This window comes from Amblyomma americanum, chromosome 3, assembly GCF_052857255.1.
Source record: "Amblyomma americanum isolate KBUSLIRL-KWMA chromosome 3, ASM5285725v1, whole genome shotgun sequence".
Taxonomy (NCBI): domain Eukaryota; kingdom Metazoa; phylum Arthropoda; class Arachnida; order Ixodida; family Ixodidae; genus Amblyomma; species Amblyomma americanum.
Genome location: NC_135499.1, coordinates 138,555,901 through 138,577,522, shown reverse-complemented (window position 1 = coordinate 138,577,522; position 21,622 = coordinate 138,555,901). Strand labels below are relative to the sequence as shown.

Genomic DNA, 21,622 nt, shown 5'->3' with positions numbered 1-21,622 from the left:
GAGATTGTGGCTGACATCATGGGTGATGAGGACGCAGACTCGAGCAGCGGCGAAGGTTCCGACGAAGAGGACCAACCACCATGCACTGCAGCTGAACTTGCATCAGCTTTCAACGTCATTCGCCGCTGTTGTGGCACAATGGAAGGAGCTGGCCTTTCTCATTTGGACACTGTCAACAAGCTTGAGGACAGCTTAATGAACTTGATGGTGCAGAAGAAAAAGCAAGCAAAGGTCACAGATTCTTTCTTCCGAAATAAAGTGCTCTGGTCATCGCGCTGTGGTTTTGTTTTTTTTACGCACCTTTGAGGCACAAGTCGGTAAGTTCCCGTTAGTCACGAGATCGGGAAACTGCCTTGAGATGTGTGGAGTTGTTAGAGAAGCTTTTGACATGCATATTTTATATTTTGAATTATTGATATATCAAACTATTTTGCAATCCCCTTCGAGTTCGATATATCCGGGATCGACTGTAGTTATCTTGAGCAGGCTGACATTGTTTTATGCATGCATGCATTTGTTCATTTCTTTGCGGTTTTAAATTCCCCTCCTCTTGCATTATATACAAGTATACGCGATGATAATATTGTCATTCACACATGAATTTGTAGTGTTCTCTAGCCTATCTTCTTCCTAGCCTTCTCGAACGGAGCATGTCTCTTTAAGACCAAGGAAAGTCGCAAAATCAGCCTCTAACTAGTAGTACAATTATTAACGTGATAGCATTTCCCATTCAGCAGAGAACCTGGCACAGTTGGTGCCATCGCCAGTGTGCGTGGAAAAGCCAGATTGGTAGAAAAGATCGTGTTGTCACATGGAGCTGTGGAATGAAAAATGATTAAAACATTACAAAACTGGTGATTAGAAGGTCGCAATATGACTCAGACAGGGGTAAGAAACACCGGTTAGATTCGGTTTTAAGTACTTAAGCGCATCTGGCGACTGAAATGATGTTTAAAATTCAATTGCTCCTACCCACACACGTAGCGCGATAAGACTGTGGCCGTGGCTGAATTGTCTGAGTGATGGGTATATGAAGCTGCCCTTTTTTTTTGGCAGCGGTGGTTCAAATACCGCTCGGGGATGAAGTTTTTTTTTTTTTTTTTTCTGCTGGATACCGTTTTCATGACAATGATACAATGCTCTAGTTGGCCTCCCTCCGGACGCTATGGGAAGAAAATTGCACTGACATCTATATTTGCTTAACAATGGTGTATATGGAAGTTTCCTACCCCTGACTCGTACATCATTAGCACATGGAAGTATATAAAGTAAATGAATTGCGCTGAAAAAAAAATTGGGGTAATTAGTGGGATCAGTAGCCGAGTGCCCTAACCACTGAGCCACCGCGGCAGGTCAAACCCCGTGGCGGGCGCGTTTTTATGGAGGAAAAACGCTAAGGCGCCCGTGGGCTGTGCGATGTCAGTGCACTTTAAAGATCCCCAGGTGGTCGAAATTATTCCGGAGCCCTCCACTACGGCACCTCTTTCTACCTTTCTTCTTTCACTCCCTCCTTTATCCCTTCCCTTACGGCGCTTCAGGTGTCCAGTGATATATGAGACAGATACTTGCCATTTTCTTTCCCCAAAAACCAATTACTATTATTAGTTGGGAATCAAATCCCTGACCCTTGGGCTGAGAGTCAGACACACTACCATTAGGCCACACAAGCACATTCGTATGGCTGGGTTAAAGCAGGACTCTGTACGTCGTCGTGTGGTCGTTCACATATGGAAACAGTGTCTGTGTCTACACGGGCAAGAGGAGCTGCTGACGAGACCAATTGAAACTATCGCATTCAGGCAGAGCTTAAGTGTCCCTCAGATTTTTGTCTGGAACTGTTGTTTCACTGGAAATCTACAAACTCTACAGAGATCTTTCTTTAGCAGCTGCACCGTCTCACTTTGGTTCCTCCTACTTCCCACCCAAAAAGGAAAGAGGCATTGCTTTAAGCTCAGTGTAAACTTACTTCAAGCCTCCTGGTACACACACTACCTATATTCCATCTCAATAGCTCCTTGCAGCTCTACCAAAGCTGCAATCAGTGCAGAAGTGACGTTTTGATGATGCAGAATTAATACTAGTACAAAATGGGCATATGGGATAGCGTGCACTAAAAATATAGCACGCTTCATAGTGTACATATGCCAGACGCTATTTAAAATCTTGCGTTATTGTACGCTCGCGTTACATGTACTATTTCTTGAGTTCTGTGCGCGTGGCTCTTGTGTATGCTACAATATTGTTTCCAAAATGGCGGCACCCTTCGAAACCAGACCCCTCGCTTTGGACTGGATTCATCGTTGTTACTGCCGTTTTCAGTATGTTCACTGGCCATAAATGGGGCACTGAGCTTTCACTTAGTCTCATCTCGCCTATAACAAAATGTGTGAGCAATAAATTTCCTTCATTTTTTATTTTGAGTGATGATTCTGCCGCCTTTAAGCTCAAAGAATGTCAATTTGTTGACAGAAAACGTTTCCCGTTCTAACAACCACGTGCTGAGCTTATCATTGGGTCTCCGTTTGCGTACACTGAACCAAATGTGCAAATGTGACAAATAGCATAACGTCCTTCAAAATGATTGCATTTTGCATATGTAAGTGTGCATACGCTTAAGGTACGTAGACAGTGTTGATTTATACTGATTTATATTTATACAATGTGCTTTTGGCATGTCATACCCTAAATGTGTTGCACTCTTCATGGCTGATGTAGTTGCTCCTTCACTAGGATTGCCCTGTAATATTAGTAGACCATCCCTTCAAGATATTGTCACTGAAAGCCGGCATAAAGGCAAAAGGGCACACTAGGACTGGCAGAGCAGACACACTCAGCGAACCAACGCACGAGCCGGGGAAGACAGGGAAGACCAGCGGGTGCTGTTGCACCGCATGGTGGCGCCAGTAAATGGCTAACAGTGTAGCGATATGTAGCCAATGGCAACAATAGCAGCAGAGATTGTTTTGGATTTGATGATGCAGCAGCCATTATTTGCTATAGCTATACGGTTAGAGCGGCTGCTTTGCCTTGTGCATGCCAGGTGCTCCTCCCACGTTTTGACTGACAAAGCTGTCATATCATCTTTTATGCACATTAATGCCTACATCTAGTTGATTTTAAGTGCAGAAGGCTCACAATTCAGGCCTACGTTTACGCCGGTGTATAAGTGTATGCCGCGAGCAGACAACATGCAGGCGACAAGGCATGGAGGAACAAGTTTAACACGTTCTCCTGATTTGCTGAGGCGGTCTCTACTTTCTGTAGTGCTGCAAAGAGCTTATGAGATGGAGTATACACACAAACTGCTTGGATGCTGTCCCCACGCAATACCACTAATATTGAATACTACCTTATACCCACCTACTCAAAATCTGCACCCTACTTTTTGGTAGAACTGCTTTTTCCCATGATACAAACAAACAAACAAAACTGCCCGACTTGTGCCCCTTACCCCTTCTCTTTTCAAGTGAAGGAATAACAACAATAGCTGTACCCTCTTGGGAGCAGGAACTTGTACACAATGTTGTTATTCTCATTGCAGTTATGGTCAGTCTTCTATTTGGTGCTGTGTGTGCGCGCGCGTGCGCGTGCGTGCACGCTTTAGTATAGGACTGCTCTGTTCTATTTTATTTAATTACAGCATTGACTCTTTGTTCATTGCAGCAACTTTGTTTTGTTTTTATTCCAGGCCCTAGCCAACCATCAGAGTCATCACCAGTGGTGCTTTGTATTGCAAACTTTCCACCTGAAACAAAAATGGTATGTGCATTATTCTTCTGGGAAAGCTTTGGCAGTGAGAAACATGAAGTACTGCATTCGACAGTGTTATGTTTTAGCTGTATAATTCATTCTTGTTTGTGTTGCAGTTTACGCGGCTTATAGTGCCCTTACAGTGTGAATCTGTTTGGAGAGTTTAATATCCCGGTCACACAGCCAGTTTCAATGGCCATCGAGTCGAGAGCCTTCAGGATTCCCAGTAGCTATCGAACTCGAAGGAGTTGTGTCGCTGCTACACGGCAAATCTCAATGGCCATTGCAATAGTTGTTGCATTTTACGCTAGGCTTGTGTGGCGCCTCAATCGCTACTTTTGATTTTGTGCATATAGCAAAAACATTTTAATAAATCTAAACTAAATGCTGAAATTCACCTTCTTGGAGTCGTAGAAGGTTTTTATTATTATTAAAGGCCAGTTGCGTTGTCTTGAAAGACACAGCTTTTTGTGCAATTTTCTGTCGCAGTTTTGTAACGCTCTTGCAACACTGATACCGCTGTCGTTTACATCTTCTGCGATCAAGAGTATAAAAAAATATGCTTTAAACCGGACCGATACTATTTTTAATTTATTGTACATATGAATATTTTACTGCTGGCATTAAAGTTTGGGAGAGTAATGTTTGTTCGTGTTTTTGTATCGTGAACGTATTGTACATGAAGGTGCACATTGGCACCGCTCGAAGCAATGCTAGTAGCAGCGTTGGGCATGACTTGAAGGCCCTCGAAATCTCTATAGAGTTCGCGCTGCTCCGTTGACTCAATAGACTATTGACTCGATGGCCATTGAAACTGCCTATGTAGCAGTGCTCAATGGCCTTTGAATCAATAGACATCGGTTCGAGGGCCTTTGAAATGCCCGTGTGACAGAGGTATGAGCCTATTTATTCTGTCGTTTATGGCAGTGCGCTGATAGTTTAATCTTTAAAAGAGCTGCATTTATCGTTCATATGAAAAGGTCAAAGGAAGATGAGTAGCCCTCATTTTCTCAGTTTAGACTGTCGTGTTACCGATTTTCTGTACTCATTACAGGCCGACGTTGTAGAGCTCTTCTCCAGCTGGGACCCCCTTGAAGTCGTCATGGGGAAAAGCGAGTCATCAGGACTGGGGCCCTAGTAAGTAATTTTTTCGTGGAACAACAGTGGGAGCATGTGGAAACGGTAATTGTGATTCTGAAAAGAAGGACAAAAGAAAGCTGGGATAAGGCTCTCTGGCTTCAAAATCCTGTGCTCCTTACTGGTCTAGTGAAAACCAGGAACGGAAATCAGTGGGAAAATCTCATTCAGTTGATAATTTTGCCGATAACATTCACAATGACGGCCATCAATAGGGGCAACTGTTAATTTTGTAGCAAAGAGGTATACATTACGATGTGAAAACTTATTTGTGTGGTTTTGCAGAACCTCTGCATGACTGTGTCGCCAGCAGGTATTTGGAACATGGAAGTCAAAGTCTTTGATGGGTGTCACTCGTAACAAATAAGTGAATGAGATTTTTGCGAGTTATTTGTTTGCTTCCTGGGCACTTTTTTTTTGGTTCTGCTACTTCCATGACCCGTGTAGTTTGGTGGTCGTTGCTGCTCGTCGCAGAGTGAGCATTATCAACGACCTGCTGTGTTGCAGTCATCAGAGTTTAACTACTGTATTTACTCGAATCTAGGCCGATGTTTTTTTTTCGAGAAAACGTTGTGCGAAAGTGGGGGCAGTTGGCTTAGATTCAAGTACCATGGTTTGACCGCTAAAGGCCCGGCCACGCTAGTGGCATGACGGCTCGTCATGCACCAATCTCAGGCTGCCATGTGCAGGCAGTTCTGCATGCGCACCCGGGGCTCATTTTCGTGACATTCTATGGTAGCTGCACAGTGACGTGGTCGGTCGCTCAGGCTCAGCTGCGGATGAGTGGTCCCCACGGCTACTCAGGCGAACCGCGTCGTCTGCTTCGTACTGTCCATTTTTCCAAGCATTTTAGGAGAGGAGATGGCGGAGGAGAGAGTAGATGGCGGTACTTCTCTTATATAGGGAATTTAGCCGCCAAGGGTGGATTGTGTCACGTGATTACAGCGCCGCTGATTGCCATGCACTTTGACACCCCCTTCTCTCTTCTTCCCGTGTGGCGCGGGCACGGAGTTGGCAGTTTTCTGAAAGCAATCATTCAGTGCAGTTGTGTTGGTTGGGTTTTGGAAGTGTCGCGCCTTAACCGCGTGCTCGCGAAACACCTGCGCCACCTGTGCTTGAGGAGCGATGGCACCAACCAGGCAGTGTCACTACAGTGCGGCCTTTAAGCGAAAGGTTGTTTTGCACGCGGAGAAAATTTCAAACCTGCAAGTGCAGCGCGAGTTCGGCGTGTACGAAAACTTTTGAATGTACGACAATGACGCAAGCGACGGACCGAACTGTTCAGCTGTGCAGCAACCCGCTTGGCGTTCACTGGACCAAAAACGGGCCAACACCATGAGGTGGAAGAAGTTGTCACTGATTTTATCACAGAACAAAGGGAAGCGGGAATGCCCGTAACGACAGAGATTATCCAGGCAAAAGCCAAGGAAGTTGCCAACGTGAAGGGTGTCGCACGAGCCAAGCAGGGGCTGGGAAACGCGCTTTATGAAACGGTTCGCGTTGAGCCTGAGATGACAGACCTCCGTGTGTCAGAAGCTGCCCGCTGACTTCAAGGAGAAGCTTGTCAAGTTTCAGTGCTACGTGGTGGGCAAACAGCGGGAAAAGGGCTACCAATTGGGGCAACTTGCAAACGCCGACCAAACTCCGGTGTTCTTCGACATGCCAATGGCACACACCGTGAATAAAAAGGGTGTGCAGGAAGTCAAACTTAAGACAGCGGGTTACGAAAAGCAGCGAACGACAGTAATGTTGTGCTGCACTGCCAATGGACGAAAACTCCCTCCATACATAATATTCAAGCGCAAGACTCTGCCAGCGGGCGAAAAGTTCCCCAGAAATGTTGTGCGCGTTCACGACAAAAGTTGGATGTCCAGCCGCTTGATGGAGGACTGGGTGAAAACGGTTTGGGAACACTGTCTAGGGTCCACGTTGTGCAAACAGTCATTTCTCGATTCCTACCACGGCCATCTGACTGACAGCGTGAAGACCACGCTTTCTCGTGCTGGGACAGACATCACCATAATCCCGGGTGTTATGACTAGCCAACTCTAACCGCTTGATGTCGCCCTTAATAAGCCCTTTAAAGATAGGCTTCGCAAGCACTATACCAACTGGCTTACGTCGGAAGAACATCAGCTCACCCCAACCGGGTGCATCAAGCGTGCTTTGCTTGGCCAGCTGGCGAACTGGATCGCGGCACCGTGGAATGAAATTCCAGATGAAACAATTATTAGAGCTTTCAAAAATTGTTGTATTTCAAATGCAATGGACGGAAGCGAGGATGATACCCTTTGGGATGAACTCAGCAACAAAGAGAACAGCGATGTTGCGGACGATGATGACGATGACGAATAAACTTTATACGTACGTGCCTACGGATTGTGCGCTTATGCAATAAAAATGCTGGGTTTTCTGCCGATGAAACGGAGTTTTTTTCATTTGGCCTACATTCGAGGTAAGTTTTTTTTTTTTTCTGGCTTCGGGCATTGGGGGCGTCGGCTTAGAATCGGAGTCGGCCTAGATTCGAGTAAGTACGGTAAGTGAAAGCAGTGACTTTCGATTGTTGTAGGACATATCCACAACCTGTGGCTTTATGTACTTGCTCTTTGAACCATGAAGCCACATTTCTTGCTGCTGTGCTAAATGTCCACAAATGTGTTCTTTGCTTTCCAGCCCACATGCATATGTGACTCTGGCAAACAGAGACATGGCGGAGGCAGCAGTACTGGACCTTAACAAAACTTACTTCCGCGGACGAGTCATCATAGTTCTTCCCGTGCCTGAAAAATGTAAGGAGGCATCTTGAACCCTTCCAATTGTGATGTCTGACCTCTGTGATAGGGTCTGCAGGAAGAGTAAATGTGACTGAATACTTAGAATAGAGTAGTGCTTTACCGAATTCTCTCACTGTCATATATTTGTCAGCAAATTAACTTTCAATTTAATACTGTTAGTTGTAATGTTTACTTTGCCAAAGATATGTTTTTAACACCGTAGTGTTAAGGGTCCTATTCACCGGCAAGCCCAGCATCGGCGTTGGCATGTCGATGAAAGCAGATGGCCCACGTGTCACCTGGGTCACCTGACATTTGACATCGTCACAACCTGCCCGTCCTGGCCGGTGGAAACTTGCCCAACGGATTGTAAGCAGACTACCCACTGTAGCAGGCGGCGGTCAATGATTGATCGCAAGAGGTTGCTCGGGAAGAGCAACCTGGGTCTCTTAAGCCTCATTGATGGCTGTGTCTGAAACAGCCACCTGCCGGGGCAGTGACGCATCGCTTAACCACTACACCACTGAGGCAGGAGTTGTATGAGGACTCCCCACGGTCTATGAATGTAAAGTAGAGAATGACCAATTCGGCATATATGGGCTTGTAGGCAGATTATAGGCGAAGTGATGCTCAAAGAGCACCCCAGGCCGCTGACGGGGCCCATTAATGCTATCGCGTCATACCTTTAAAGCGGAGCTTATGGGTCTCCTCAAGTTTTTGTCATGTAGATTTAGTATGTACTGTAAAGTTGTTCATGTGCTTTGTGTCATGAATCTGTGCAACTATTGTTGTCATGTGCTAGCTACGGAAAGCAGTCAGCTTGTAATGATTTGAACTCAGCCAGCTAATACTTCTCATTAAAGGGACACTGTGGGCAACTTCGTCCAAATTTTGTTCTCAGTAAAAATGTTCCTATGGCTCTTTCTTGGCATTGATCACTGTTTTGAAGTGTATGGCGATGCAGCCTAGCCTCATAGGTCTGCACTCAAAAAGCTGTCTCCGTTGTCATTGCAATTTTATTGAGAAAACAGCCAGTGGTAGCGAGATCGGTATTTCATTTTGGGACTTTTTCTTGCCTACAGAACCCCCATTTTCAGTGAAAGCAGCATATTTGTTATTTGAATACGGTAACCTATTGATACAGGTCAACTTAAATTTGTCCTCGGTATCTGTTCAATTCAATCGGTTTGCTTAACTTAGACACCAATTTCAACTATCTGAATCCCCGTAGGGGGGCGTCTGCTACATGCAGCCGTTGGTGAGTGGCGACACCACGGGTTCCCGGGCATCCGCAGGAACATCCCCGCAAGGGGATGATGGTGAACAGTGCATCACCACGGACCCGAGCACCTGCGCTTAGCCGTGCGTGGCATCGCTGTGTCCGGGGAAAAGGGTATCCTGGTGGTTGAGCCGATGCCGAGTGTTTGGACCTCTAAGGCCCCTCGGCGGAGGCAACACACCACTTTGGCCCCAGCTTCCTGTAGACCTGACCCGGCCGGGGGAAATCGGCAGTCACCTTTTCCTATCCTTCCCTCCATCTTTCACTTTCCTATCTTCTTTCTCACAACTTTCCTGTCTCCTATTCACTTGTTAGTTTTTTCCGTTTTCCTGGCGGCAAGGGTTAACCTTGTGTGGCCAACCACCCTGAGTTGCGTCATATTTGGTTATAGCAGTGGTGTGTACAGCTGGCGTGGGCAGGGCTTGTTTTCAAGTTCCTGTCCCGTGTCCTAGTTGGGCTCCATTGTGGGTGGCTGGCACCATGGCCGAAGAACATTTTTTTTTTCCATGGCTGCTTCCTTACTTCCAAATAATCGCCCTCTGAAAAGGGGGCAGACCGATGTAACCTCTCAGTTCCTTAACAAAAAGATCTTTAACAAACCCTCTTTAGCAAAGTTCCACATCGTTCATAGTGAACAGAAAGAAAAACTAGCCAGACTCATATCTCCTTTCGCAGTCTCAAAAGTCCTCACAAATTCCTTAGGTCTGAAGTACAAGGTGACAAAATTGGCTAGTGGAGACCTCCTACTAGAATTTGTCGACATCACTCAAATCTCGAAACTAGCAGACATTGAAACTTTCGGTGACATCCCTGTGTCCGTAACACCCCACAGATCGCTAAACACAGTACGTGCTGTCATCTCCAACAACGACTTTTTACGCTTGACAGAAGAGGAAATGCTGGAAGGACTGTGCAAACAAAACGTAACCAATGTATACAGAATAAAAATACGCAAAGAAAACAAAGAAATTCCAACGAAACACCTTGTACTGACCTTTGCTTCCTGCACCCTGCCCAAATCAATCCAGGTAGGGTACGCAAAAATCTGTCCGACCATATATCCCTAACCCTAGACGCTGCTTCAAATGCCAAAGTTTTGGCCACGGCTCCCAAAGCTGCCGCGGCTGCAATACATGCACCAAATGTGCCCCCAATGATCATAAATCCGAAGACTGCGATGCTGCACCATGCTGCGCAAACTGCGAAGGCGATCACGCCGTTTATTCAAGGTCGTGTCCTGCATGGAAAAAAGAAAGAAATTATTACTATCAAGACCAAAGAGAATGTAACATTTGAAGAGGCAAGGCAGCGTTACGCAATGACTTGGAGCACATTTTCTTTTACCGCACATACAAACTTCGCCGATGTGGTGCTTGGGCGCGGCGCACCACAGCGGCCTTCGGCACCTGCCCAGCTCACACCTAGTGAGGCTGCGCCGTTATGCCCACTTAAGAGATGCATGAGTTATAGTGCACCACGCAATAGGCGGGATTTTTACAGGATCGCTTGCCCTGTTGTGACGCCTCGACTCGCCACTTCAGGAGCCTCACGCAAAAGTCCGCAAGTAGGCTTTCCCGCATAGCGTAGTTGACCAAAACAAGATGGCGATGGTCACACTCGGAGAGCTAAGGTGACAGAACGAATGCCATGGGTGTGGGAATTAATTATATAACATATTACGGAAGGATAAAAAGATAAACGCGCTTTCACGTTGCAATTGTTAGAAGCGTATCGTCCCCCATCTTGCTCGCAGCACGTTATGTATGTGGGAAAGCCCACTTGCGGAATTTCCCACAAGGTGAAGCCTAGTGGCATCGGAACGCGATCGGTCCACGCGGTAAACGATGGGGAAGAAAGGGAACAGGTCTCTTATATTGTTTTTCTGGAACTTTAAACTCTATATTAAGATAATTTGCCCAGATACTGAGCTTTTGCCACAACCAAATTTACGAAAGCCGGCGCGGTATACGATCGCTGCCGAGTATTGGCGAATTTTCGAATATTCGGAAATTCACGAATATCATTTCTCGAATATGAGTATGAACCAGATATGAAACATATTCGATTCGTGTTCGAAATTTCGAATATTCGCACATCCCTAGTTTTTAGCGATTTTAAGTGGGATGTTCTTGGTAACCTGTACGGAAGCGATCACCTTCATGTGGTGATTAACTTTTCATCACCACCATCAGTCATCTTTAGTAAACCACGCCGCTGGAAGCTACACCTAGCTGACTGGCAACTGTTTAGAGAAAAGGCGAGTCTGGAGAAATTATTTTTAAACAGTCTTAACGTTGACGAACGCAATGAAATTTTTACAAGCAGCATTATTGATGCTGCGCGCCAAGCTGTTCCTCAATCGTCAGGGATAGTACAACAAAACAACCAGGTGTGGTACACACAAGAATGCTGAGAAGCAAAAAAAAGAAACAAAATAAAGCCTGGGGACTTTTCCGACAATACCCAACTCATGAAAACCTCATATATTTTAAAAAGACAAGAGCAAAAGCATGGTACTACATTCGTCGTAATGCTGAAAAAACGTCATGGAGAAACTACGTATCGTCCATAAATATTTCAGTTACATCCAAACAAATGTGGGAACAAGTTCGCAAGCTTAACGGAAGCTTTTCTCCTTACACAGTTCCTTTCTTAACAACTCCGGATACACAAACAAGTATTGAGGAACAGGCAAACATCTTGGGTGAACATTTCTCAAACATTTCTATTTCTTCACACTACACAGAATCATTTTTAAAGTATAAACGTGCAGTGGGGAAACATAGACTTCCAACAACTGGTCGCACAAACAAACTGTACAATGGTTTAATAACAATCCAAGAAATAAACAAAGTTCTCTCGACCGGAAGAAAGACAGCACCTGGCCGTGATAATGTACATTATGAAATGCTGGCATATCTTTCTCAACCGTCTATGGAAGCACTTTTGAAATTTTTTAACAAAATATGGGTACTCGGAAAACTACCGAAAGCCTGGACGAAAGCAGATATTGTACCGTTCCTGAAACCTGGAAAGCAACCAACATCCCCGATTAGTTACAGGCCAATAGCCCTTACCAGCTGCCTTGCAAAATCATTCAAAAGTGTGCTCAATATAAGACTAACTTTTCTGCTTGAATCTCTTGCGAACTTATTGACATCCATCAGGGCGGTTTTAAGAATAGAATAGAATATAATCGAATAGAATATAACTTTATTTACATCACTATACAAGAAAGCATGCTCAACAACAGACCATTTAGCTCACCTGGAAAATACTGTCCGAGAAGCTTTTATACACAAACAGCACTGTCTTGCCGTCTTTTTTGACCTCGAGAAAGCATACGACACCACCTGGAGGTTCGGCATCCTTCGTGACCTAGCAGAGCTTGGCATCCGTGGCAGAATGTTGAACTGCCTGAATGACTTCCTTTCCGACCGCTCATTTCAAGTACGCCTAGGATCAACCCTGTCTAGGAGCTTCGTTCAAGAAAACGGGGTTCCTCAGGGGTGTATTTTAAGCATGACATTGTTTGTTATAAAAGTGAATTCCATAGCCAAAGTAATCCCGAAGTCCATTATGTATTCAGTCTATGTTGACGATCTGCAAATAGCCTGTACATCCTCAAACCTGGTAACTTGTGAGATACAAATACAGTTGACAATGAATAAACTAGTGACATGGGCAGGCGAGAATGGTTTCCAGTTTTCCACACAGAAAACAGTGGCCATTCTTTTCTCGCTCAAACGAGGCCTACAAGCCGACCCATTCATACACGTGAACAAAACACAGCTACCCATAAAAAGTGAACACAAATTCCTTGGTGCAACCTTTGACAAAAAACTCACTTTCCTGCCTCATGTAAATGCACTGAAAAAGATAGCCTCCCGATCCCTTAACATACTCAAAGTACAGTCGCGAGTAAAAAAGATTAGCACACATGATGGATCGCCGGAATGACAACGCGTGGTGCTGCGGGTGACGAAAAGGCTGATAACGAGAGTGCCGGGCCGTTCCCATTCTACAGTATTAGGGGGGTTCAGCAGACTGTCACGGCCCAGCAAAATTTATTTTTCTGCCTCACCCTCTCTCTTTTTTTTTTAGCACAGCCTTGCTCCCGCTGCCAACTGGTGAAGAATAGGATAGTTGTTTTTCTTTTGCTTGTTTAGCAGTTATTTTTGCGAGGAGCCTCAGCCGCGCTGCGCTTGGTAACTGCTTGAACAGCTCTGCATCCAGGAGCTGCCATGGCCTCCTAAGGGAGCAGATTTGAATATAATTGAAAATATATGGGGGTGAATAAAAAAGCGACTAGCTAAAAGGCAGCTGCACGAGTCATCACAAGATATCTTTTGGGCGGTGGTTCAAGAGGAATGGAGCAGGCTCCAGGCTCTTCCTGACCTTGCAAGCAGCCTGTTTGACTCCTTTCCTGAGTGCCTTCAAAGCATTGTGAGGGTCGGTGGGGCCTATGCACGCCATTAGTGCACTGCAGTGTTTGCTCTCGCATCACGACAGCGAACTGGCTATCCTCCTTACTTCTTTTCCTGAATTGATGGGATAGTGCTCCTGTTCCCAACAAAGTGACTTGTATGAATTAGTTGCATCGGGAAAATAAACTCTATCTGTTTTTCGAGCCTGTGTAATACTGGCTAAAAGCAGCGCTATCATATATTGTTCCCGCGAGTTCCTTTTGACAAACCATCACGGACATAAAAAAAAACAGTAATAAAAAAGAAGCCATCTTGCTCATGATAACCGAGCCAAAATAAATGCCGCATGCACAGTCACGTAGGGTCGGCACTTCGACGCTCGGGCAATGGCATGCTTCATAAAGCTTACTTCCTGCCGTCCCCCCCTATGCTGCAAATATGGAAACGGCCCGATAGGCAGGTCTGCAAAAAGCAGCGCCGCGTGGTGAGATATACAAATTCTGATCGCCAGTGATTTGTGCTAATATTTTTTACTCGCGACTGCACTGTCATGTAAACATTGGGGTGCCGACAGGACATGTCTTCTAAAAATTTACTGCTGTGTAGTGCGCTCTACCCTTGATTATGGATGTAGAGTGAAAGCTCGTTAATTCGAATTTCACGGGGACGCATAACGAGTTCAAATCAAGCCGAATTCGAAATAACGAAAGGCATGAAATAAAACAGCCAGAAACGAGACTGGGTTGCTATAAAGCACTTGCAACTGACTTTATTTATTGACGAAAATAATCGGTGATCACTTGTGGCAGGAACAGCGCAGCACGAGATCACTTTCTGCTTTTTTTTTCCCCTTAAAAGCGATGTTCATCACTTTGCTTTCCAAAGTGCGACAGTAACGCCGAGCATCATCTTCGCCCTCCTCGAAACTGAAAAACAGGCACACGACACCGATCGCCTACATCACTTGCGAAGCAGAGGGCCGCACTGGCGCCTCTTCTTTGTCCTTTTCGTCATCATCGACGACAGGTTCTTTGCCTATTACCTGCACGATGATGTCCTCGTCGCTCAAAGCGCCGTACACCACTGCACTGCTGTCTACGTCGATGTAGTCGTCGAGGCTGACATCTAGCGCATCACGCAAACCTGCGGGGATGATCCCCTCCTGACTGGGCTCACAAGCTGCTTCCTTGCTTGGGCCCTCATCGGCCAGACTGAAGCCACAGTGCCGGAAACAGTTAGAAACTGTTGCAGCCGTGACCTGATCCTAGGCACGCACCATCATATGCAAGGCTGTGAGCAGCGTCACAGAGTAGTCCGTGCCCGCGCACAAAACCAAGTGTTCCAACATGTGGCACCTGTAAAATGATTTTACGTTCTTAATGACGCCCTGGTCCATCAGTTGCGGAGCTGCAGTTGTGTTTGGCGGGAGAAAGACCAGCTTAATAGCCTTCAGTTCCACATCAACCACGTGTGCGGAACAGTTGTCCACAATAAAAAGAACCATTCTTCCGCTCAATTCAAACTTGCGGTCGAGCTTGATCAGCCGCTGCCTGAATATTTCCCGCGTCATCCACGCTTTGCGATTAGCGGTGTATTCCACCGGCAGTATGCGGACGTACTTGAAGCAGCGAGGCTTCAGGGCCTTTCCTACGACAAGCAGGGGCAGCTTCTCTGTCCCGGTCATGTTTGCTGCGACCAAGACTGTTACGCGCTCCTTGCTACGCCTCCCGCCTGCACAGCTGTCTCCCTTGTAAGTCATCGTCTTACTTGGTAGCAGCTTGTAGAATAGCGCTGTTTCGTCCGCATTGAAGATATCATGCGGCGAATAGGCTTCCAGGTAATCCTGCAAAGCACCCATTTGCCACGTCGTGCATGTCTCACTGTTGACATTTTTGCTTTCGCCTGACAAAGCGTGAAACACGATGTTGTGCCTGTCCCTGAAGCGATGAAGCCAGCCATCTGAAGCGGTGAAACCTTCGATGTGAAGGCAAAGCGCGTAGTCTGCTGCCTTCGCCATGACCATCGGGCCACTCAGTGGAATGTCCTGGCTTATCTCTCTTATCCAGCTGACCATCGCGTGCTCCAATTCCGGGTGCTTCTCAGGCCGAAGTCTCTTGCGACTGCTGGCGAAAACTTCATTTTCATACGTATCCTCAATCGCTCTCTTGTTTTTTATATAAGTTGAGAGCGTGCTTTTAGGGATGCCATGCTTCTTCGCAATTTCCAATTTGCTTGCCTTCCCGGCATCCACTTCACGAAGGATTTCTACCTTCTCCTTGAGCGTTTTGGTGCTGTAGCGTTTGCCGCGAGAAGACATTGCGAACTCCAACAAAAATTAGGCGCAACGATCGAAGGAAACGCCACTTGAAGACTTGGGGCACGAATCGCACAGCAGCAGAATGATTCCTGAGCTTCCAAGAAAATACTAGGCCTAATAATAAGCCCACCTAGCGACACGGCACAAAGAGCAACACAGCAGGAGACGCAAGGTACATCTGGCTTGGGAGATGGTAAAGAACAGAACCTGTTGCTACTGGCGACACCTCGCTGCCCTCGCTCCGCTCATCCGGGCAATGAGCTGATGGCGATGATAGTGGGTGCGCTGGATTGTAGCATTCGCGCCACCTATCGTTACACCAAGAAAGCTTGCAGTGAAGTATGAAATATCACCACGCGGCGGCGCCCAGTTCAAGTTATCGATGGAGGAACCGATGTGCATGCGAAATAACGAGTTGGCTTACCCATAGACGCCTACGCAGCGCGGCCGGACCGTAACAGTCAGTTCAAATTAACGAGCTTTCACTCTATAGTGTATGGGTCAGCGAGACCATCATACCTTAAACCACTGAATCCAGTACATAACTTAGGTTTGCGTCTTTCTACTGGTGCATACAGGACATCACCCATAAACAGTCTTTATGTAGAAAGCAACGAACCATCACTTACAGACTGAAGAACCATGCTCACATGCTCGTACATTTTAAAAATCCGTTCACTTCCCAAACACCTATGTTACCCCACAGTCACAAAGTGCCCATCAAAACACTGTTTAACAACAAACTACAAGCTATTAGGCCACTCCTCCTCCGTTTCGAAGCGATGTGCCAAAACCTAGGCGTAGTGGACACATTACTTGCCATTGCTCGAAGACGAGATCCACTGCCTCCATGGCACAATTTTCCGGCAATCTGTGATTTCACTCTTACGCAGTTTTGTAAAAAACAAACTCCACAACAACGTATAGTACAGGAATTCCTTGCACTCAAAGAAAATAAAAGTAGTTTTATGGACTTTTACACTGACGGTTCAAAATCGAATGTTTACGTAGGAAGCACAGTGGTGCGAGGAAATTTGGAGAAAACAATATGAATTCCACAGTGTGCATCCATCTTCACTGCAGAATGTTATACAGTATGTGTGGCCATAGAAAAAATACTAAGCGAGAACCTCAAAAACACTATTATTTACACAGACTATTTAAGTGTACTTACAGCCCTCCACTCTAGAAACACAGTCACTCCTATACTTGGTGACATCATGCACATCATAGTAACAGCCACAGCTCGAGGACAAAACATTAAACTCTGCTGGGTCCCGAGTCACGTCGGAATAAAAGGCAATGAGAGAGCAGATTTCTGTGCTGCTCAGGCTCGTGGCAAGGAAATGAAAAAAAAAGCCCTTTAATGACTGCATGAAATTAGTACAACAGAAATTAAGGAAAAAATGGCAGTCTGCTTGGAACAGTGAAGTGAATAATAAACTACACTTAGTAAAGCCGGTTTTCAGTGTATTTAAGTCGTGTGCATTTAAGTCAGGAACGTTTTAAGGAGATGATTTTATGCAGTCTCCGAATAGGCCACACGCAACTTATGCACAACTTCCTGCTAACAAAACAGGGTAAACCTGTTTGCAAAGTATGCGGAGACGTATTTGGTATGTGGTTAACGTATGTGGTTAACCACATTTTATTCCCATGTGTGAAACTAGAAAAACTAAGAAAGAAGCACTTCACTCAATTTTATCATGAATGCATTCCTTTCCACCCAACATTGCTCTTAGATGATAATGCTATTACTAACATACCTTCCGTTTTTAGATTTTTAAAAGGAGCAGGCGTACTTAAAAAACCGTAATTTTTGGACCACTGGTTCGTTTTATTACATGATACACCTCAGCCACTCTCTCATTCCTGAGAAGTAGGCTGAGGCTATTTTTTTTATTGGTTGGGAGCCTCAGGATCCTTGCCCAGCCAAGGATAGCCGCAAAGGCTGCCCGACCTTCTTTAACGCTTTTACCATTAGCCATTTCCTAATTTCTCCTCTGTTATTACTAGGCAGTACAATCTTTTTAGGCTATCTACACCATCGACACTGTTTCATATTCCTAAACATTCTACAGAAAACCAATTCTATACCTTGAGCTTGGCACATGATGGTTTTAGCTGCCTATGTGCCATAAAACCCAACACATTCCACCCAACATTAGTCTTAGGTGAAGATGCACTTGTTGACATTTCACAGGTTTTTAAGTTTTTAAAGAGAGCAGGTATTTTAAACAAATTTTAGATGTGATAATATATAGTCATTTTATAACAAGAGACTTTTTAACCACACCTCAGCCAATTTCTTATTCCTGAGAAGACGACTGAGGTCTTTATTTGATTGGTTGGGAGCCTCGACATCCTTGCGCAGGCAAGGATGGCTGTAGAGGTTACCCGACTTTCTGTACAGCTTTCACTAATGTCCATTTTTAAAATGTCTTGTCTTCGGCATCACTAGGTAATAAAACCTGCATTTTAGACCATCTGCACCACTGACCACTTTTCACATTTTTACACAATTCTGCAGAAAACCTTTATATACCTTGTGCTTGGCGCATGATGGCCTTAGCTGCCTATGTGCCATTAAACCCAACACAACAACAACAACTGCCTGAAATGCGTTGCTTTGTTGGTTATGTAGGCCTGTATTGTGGGGCTTCTGCACTTAAAAGCAACCAATTGTAGGCATTAATGTGCATAAAAGATGATATGACAGCTTTGCCAGTCAAAACATGGGAGGAGCACCTGGCATGCACAAGGCAAAGCAGCCGCTCTAACTGTATAGCTATAGCAAACCATGATTTCTGCATTATCAAGTCCAAAACAATCTCTGCTGCATTTTTACCTTTGGCTACATATCTTGGAGGGGTGGTCTACTAGTATCACAGGACAATCCTTATGAAGGAACGACTGCATCGGCTATGAGTATATCAGTTTGAGGAAATGGCGTGCCAGAAACACATTGTGAATGATTTTGAGGTGCCACCTTATGGGAGCTATGTCTTGTGTTTACGCCATTTATGTGATAAATTGTAGTTTTATATGTTATTTCATTTCTAATGTACAAAGTTCAAAGATAAATTTCAGGTCCCTGGAGTTCCAGTTACTGAGGTTCAACTGTAGCAAATCCTGTAAGCCACTTATGATAGCTGCTTTGTTTTTTACTATTTGAGCGCGACTGGTATTGTTTAAAAATTTTACTTGAATGTCTCTGTGACCTTGTTTTCATTCATTTTTTTTTTCAGTCAGAAAGTGATTCAGGACTGCTACCACCACTAAAGTCTGCATTCTTATCATCCCTCAGCACCTGGCCATATCAGCGAAGTACTGCTGTCAAATCATTTCTATGTTCCCGCTCTAGTGCTTAGTGTTATGAGTGCATTGAAGACATTCCAGCTTCCTTGTTGATGTGTTCATAGAGCCAGCATGATGGATATCTCTGCCATTGTTACCTCTTACCCAACTGCAAAGTCATAAGTTGACTGTGTTTTGCACTCTTCTTGTTGCTGAAGAAGAGACTGCAGAGTTCGGTTTGTTGTTTCACTTTGTTGTGCAGGTGCACAGGGCTTTCTGTATTTAAGTTGCCTCGTGTGCCAGTTGGTCACACGCAACATTGGCAAGAGGTTGGCGAATGGTGAGGACAAGGGCACAAGAGCACTAGCCTTGTCTTTTGTGTTCCTCTATGCACCTCTATAAGGAGCCTCCTCTTGCCTACTCCACAGACTTTTCCTCTTTCTTTTCTTTTTCTTCATGAGCATGACAGTGTTTTTCATATTCAATACAATAGCATCTTGGTCATCTGCATGCTAGCCGCAGCTGATATTTCGCAGCTGTTGGTTGGAGTTGGAAGCCTAGGGTACTTGACATGTACCTTATTTTCATACTGTGGGGCCATTTTCTTTTGTGTGTGATGCAGCTGAAGTTGTTTACAAGGTAAGAAAAAAATAAGAGAGAGCAGCAACGAATCTTTAAAAAGCATTGCGAGCAGTTTCCTTGCAAAAGTCCACTATTTCACAAGTGGCCGATCACTCATAGTCAAGGAGCATCACAGGCAAAACTTCTGCTGTCAGTGCATGTTTTGTGTATGCCACTTGCAGCATGTGTATCAGCCATGGACCTTCATTTATGGAGGACAAAGGCTGCAACAACCATTTTCACATAATTTGTGGTAGTCTTTAGGAATAGTCTTGTTTCTATAATTGCAACAGTCTTTGTTGGAAGGTTAGAGAGTACTTCCTGAAAGTTTAATGAGCAGCAGCAGCAGTGGTGCTGCTGTAGCTCTGCCACATATGTGGCGTAAACTTACCCTGTTCCTCTTGTAGCTTGCCATAAAGGCACCTGTCAACAGAGCCATTTTTCTAACATCGCCGTGTGCACATCGCATCGTGTAGTGTGCATTTGTGATCTTGCTGAATGGGAACATGAGGCAGTTGCCTGGTTTTGGAAGTTTTGTGTGAGAACAAAGAGGAAAAACTATCCTTTAACATGGCTGCCCTTGTAAACAGGGTGGCCTAATGCGCAACCTTCTTCTGTGGTGCAGTCACCTGACTGGGGGGTGGCAATAGCTAAACTTGGCTGGTAATATTTGCCAAGACAACTCAGGTACTCGGGACGATGTGTGTGGGCATTCAGTTTTAAATACGGAGTGACTCGTGACAAGATTTTTTTATATTTCTTTTTTCGTAAATGTCATGTTGCTGGGTAATTGACCCTGAGCCAAAGAATGGAAGTACAGTTCTCAGCTTCTTATGGAGAAGCTATGCAACTAGCTTATGGAAGTGATAATAAAAAGCGTTAGATGTACCTTGTTAGGACTGTGAAGAAACGGAAAGGGAATCTAAGTTCTGATTGCTAGCTACATAGCTGTAGCATAGGTTCAACATAAGTTACTTGTATACATAGTAGACTGTTTATTCACATTTCTCGTCACTTTATTTGAATTTTTGACCACTATGCTGTCATTTGTGTTTTGCTGAATCAGTATTTGTTTTCCTGTCAAATCAAAGGAGCAGTAAAATCAATTGCAAAGGGTACTATATAGCTAATTTCTTAAAGAGGTGTCTGAAATGTATCATTGACTCCAACAAGATCATGTTTTTCATACACCCTGAACATGGGCGTGATCGATGTCGTTCGGTCTCATTTGAGTAACAGCCATGTTTTACAATATATGTGATACTCAAAATAGCCATAACAAGCTGTGTAGAGTGCTGAATTAGTGTGCATTCTTGAACAACAGCAACAAAAGAAACTTCTTTCCAAGACCAGAACTTCCACTCAGGATGCAGTAGACTGAGGAGGCCAAGCGAGCAAAGTGCATCAAATATTATATTCACTTTGTATGTACAAGTAGTTGGTCCCATGACCAACACTAAGGGCAGTGCAAAGTTTTTGTACTTGGCAATGGATGTGTCAAAGTGGCACCAAAAGGAGTGCAGAGAAGACGGCATTTGTGTACACGTGCATCACCCATATTTCATACGTGGTGTGTTGAGGTTGTAACAGAACATCCTTGTCTTGTTTTTTTTTTGCACCCTTTTTCTTCTTTGAACTGACTTATGTTGTTCATACCTCAAAATAAAATACTTTGCAAGCGAATAGCGTCGCTTCTATACAGGGCACAGATGTGATTTGACTATTATAGCTTTGCAACAACAGCAGCACTACTAACAGGCACACTCGACATGGCAACAAGCCAGCCTTTTGTAAAGGCATGCAACCACAATATACAGGGTGTCCAGGCTAACTTTAGCCAAGGGTTATAAAATAAGACATTTGAGGTAGGCCAGGAAGACCACTTACATACAGCTACCAGTCGGCTTGCGCATCTAGGCAATTTTTTGTATTGCTATTAAGTAGTGATTAAGATAATGTTTCTAAATGCATAAATATTGACTTTATACAGCAGATGTGAATAGCCAAGTTTGAGAGCACC

The 21,622-nt window shown here is 44.8% G+C and overlaps 1 protein-coding gene across 4 annotated transcripts in view; it reads left to right on the top strand.

Moving 5' to 3' along the window:
• Window positions 1–21,285, top strand: part of LOC144124987 (uncharacterized) — a 54,857-nt gene extending 33,572 nt beyond the window's left edge. For 2 of the 4 annotated variants that reach the window (XM_077657988.1, XM_077657990.1), the window contains 4 exons: window positions 3,689–3,759; window positions 4,805–4,887; window positions 7,561–7,676; window positions 18,933–21,285. In XM_077657988.1, the coding sequence (XP_077514114.1) occupies window positions 3,689–3,759; window positions 4,805–4,887; window positions 7,561–7,676; window positions 18,933–18,943 (281 nt within the window). In that variant the 3' untranslated portion in view covers window positions 18,944–21,285. Of the gene's footprint in view, window positions 1–3,688; window positions 3,760–4,804; window positions 4,888–7,560; window positions 7,677–18,774; window positions 18,814–18,932 lie in introns of those variants that run through there. The other 2 variants (XM_077657987.1, XM_077657989.1) reach the window with 1 other exon arrangement.
• The last annotated feature ends 337 nt before the right edge of the window (window positions 21,286–21,622 follow it).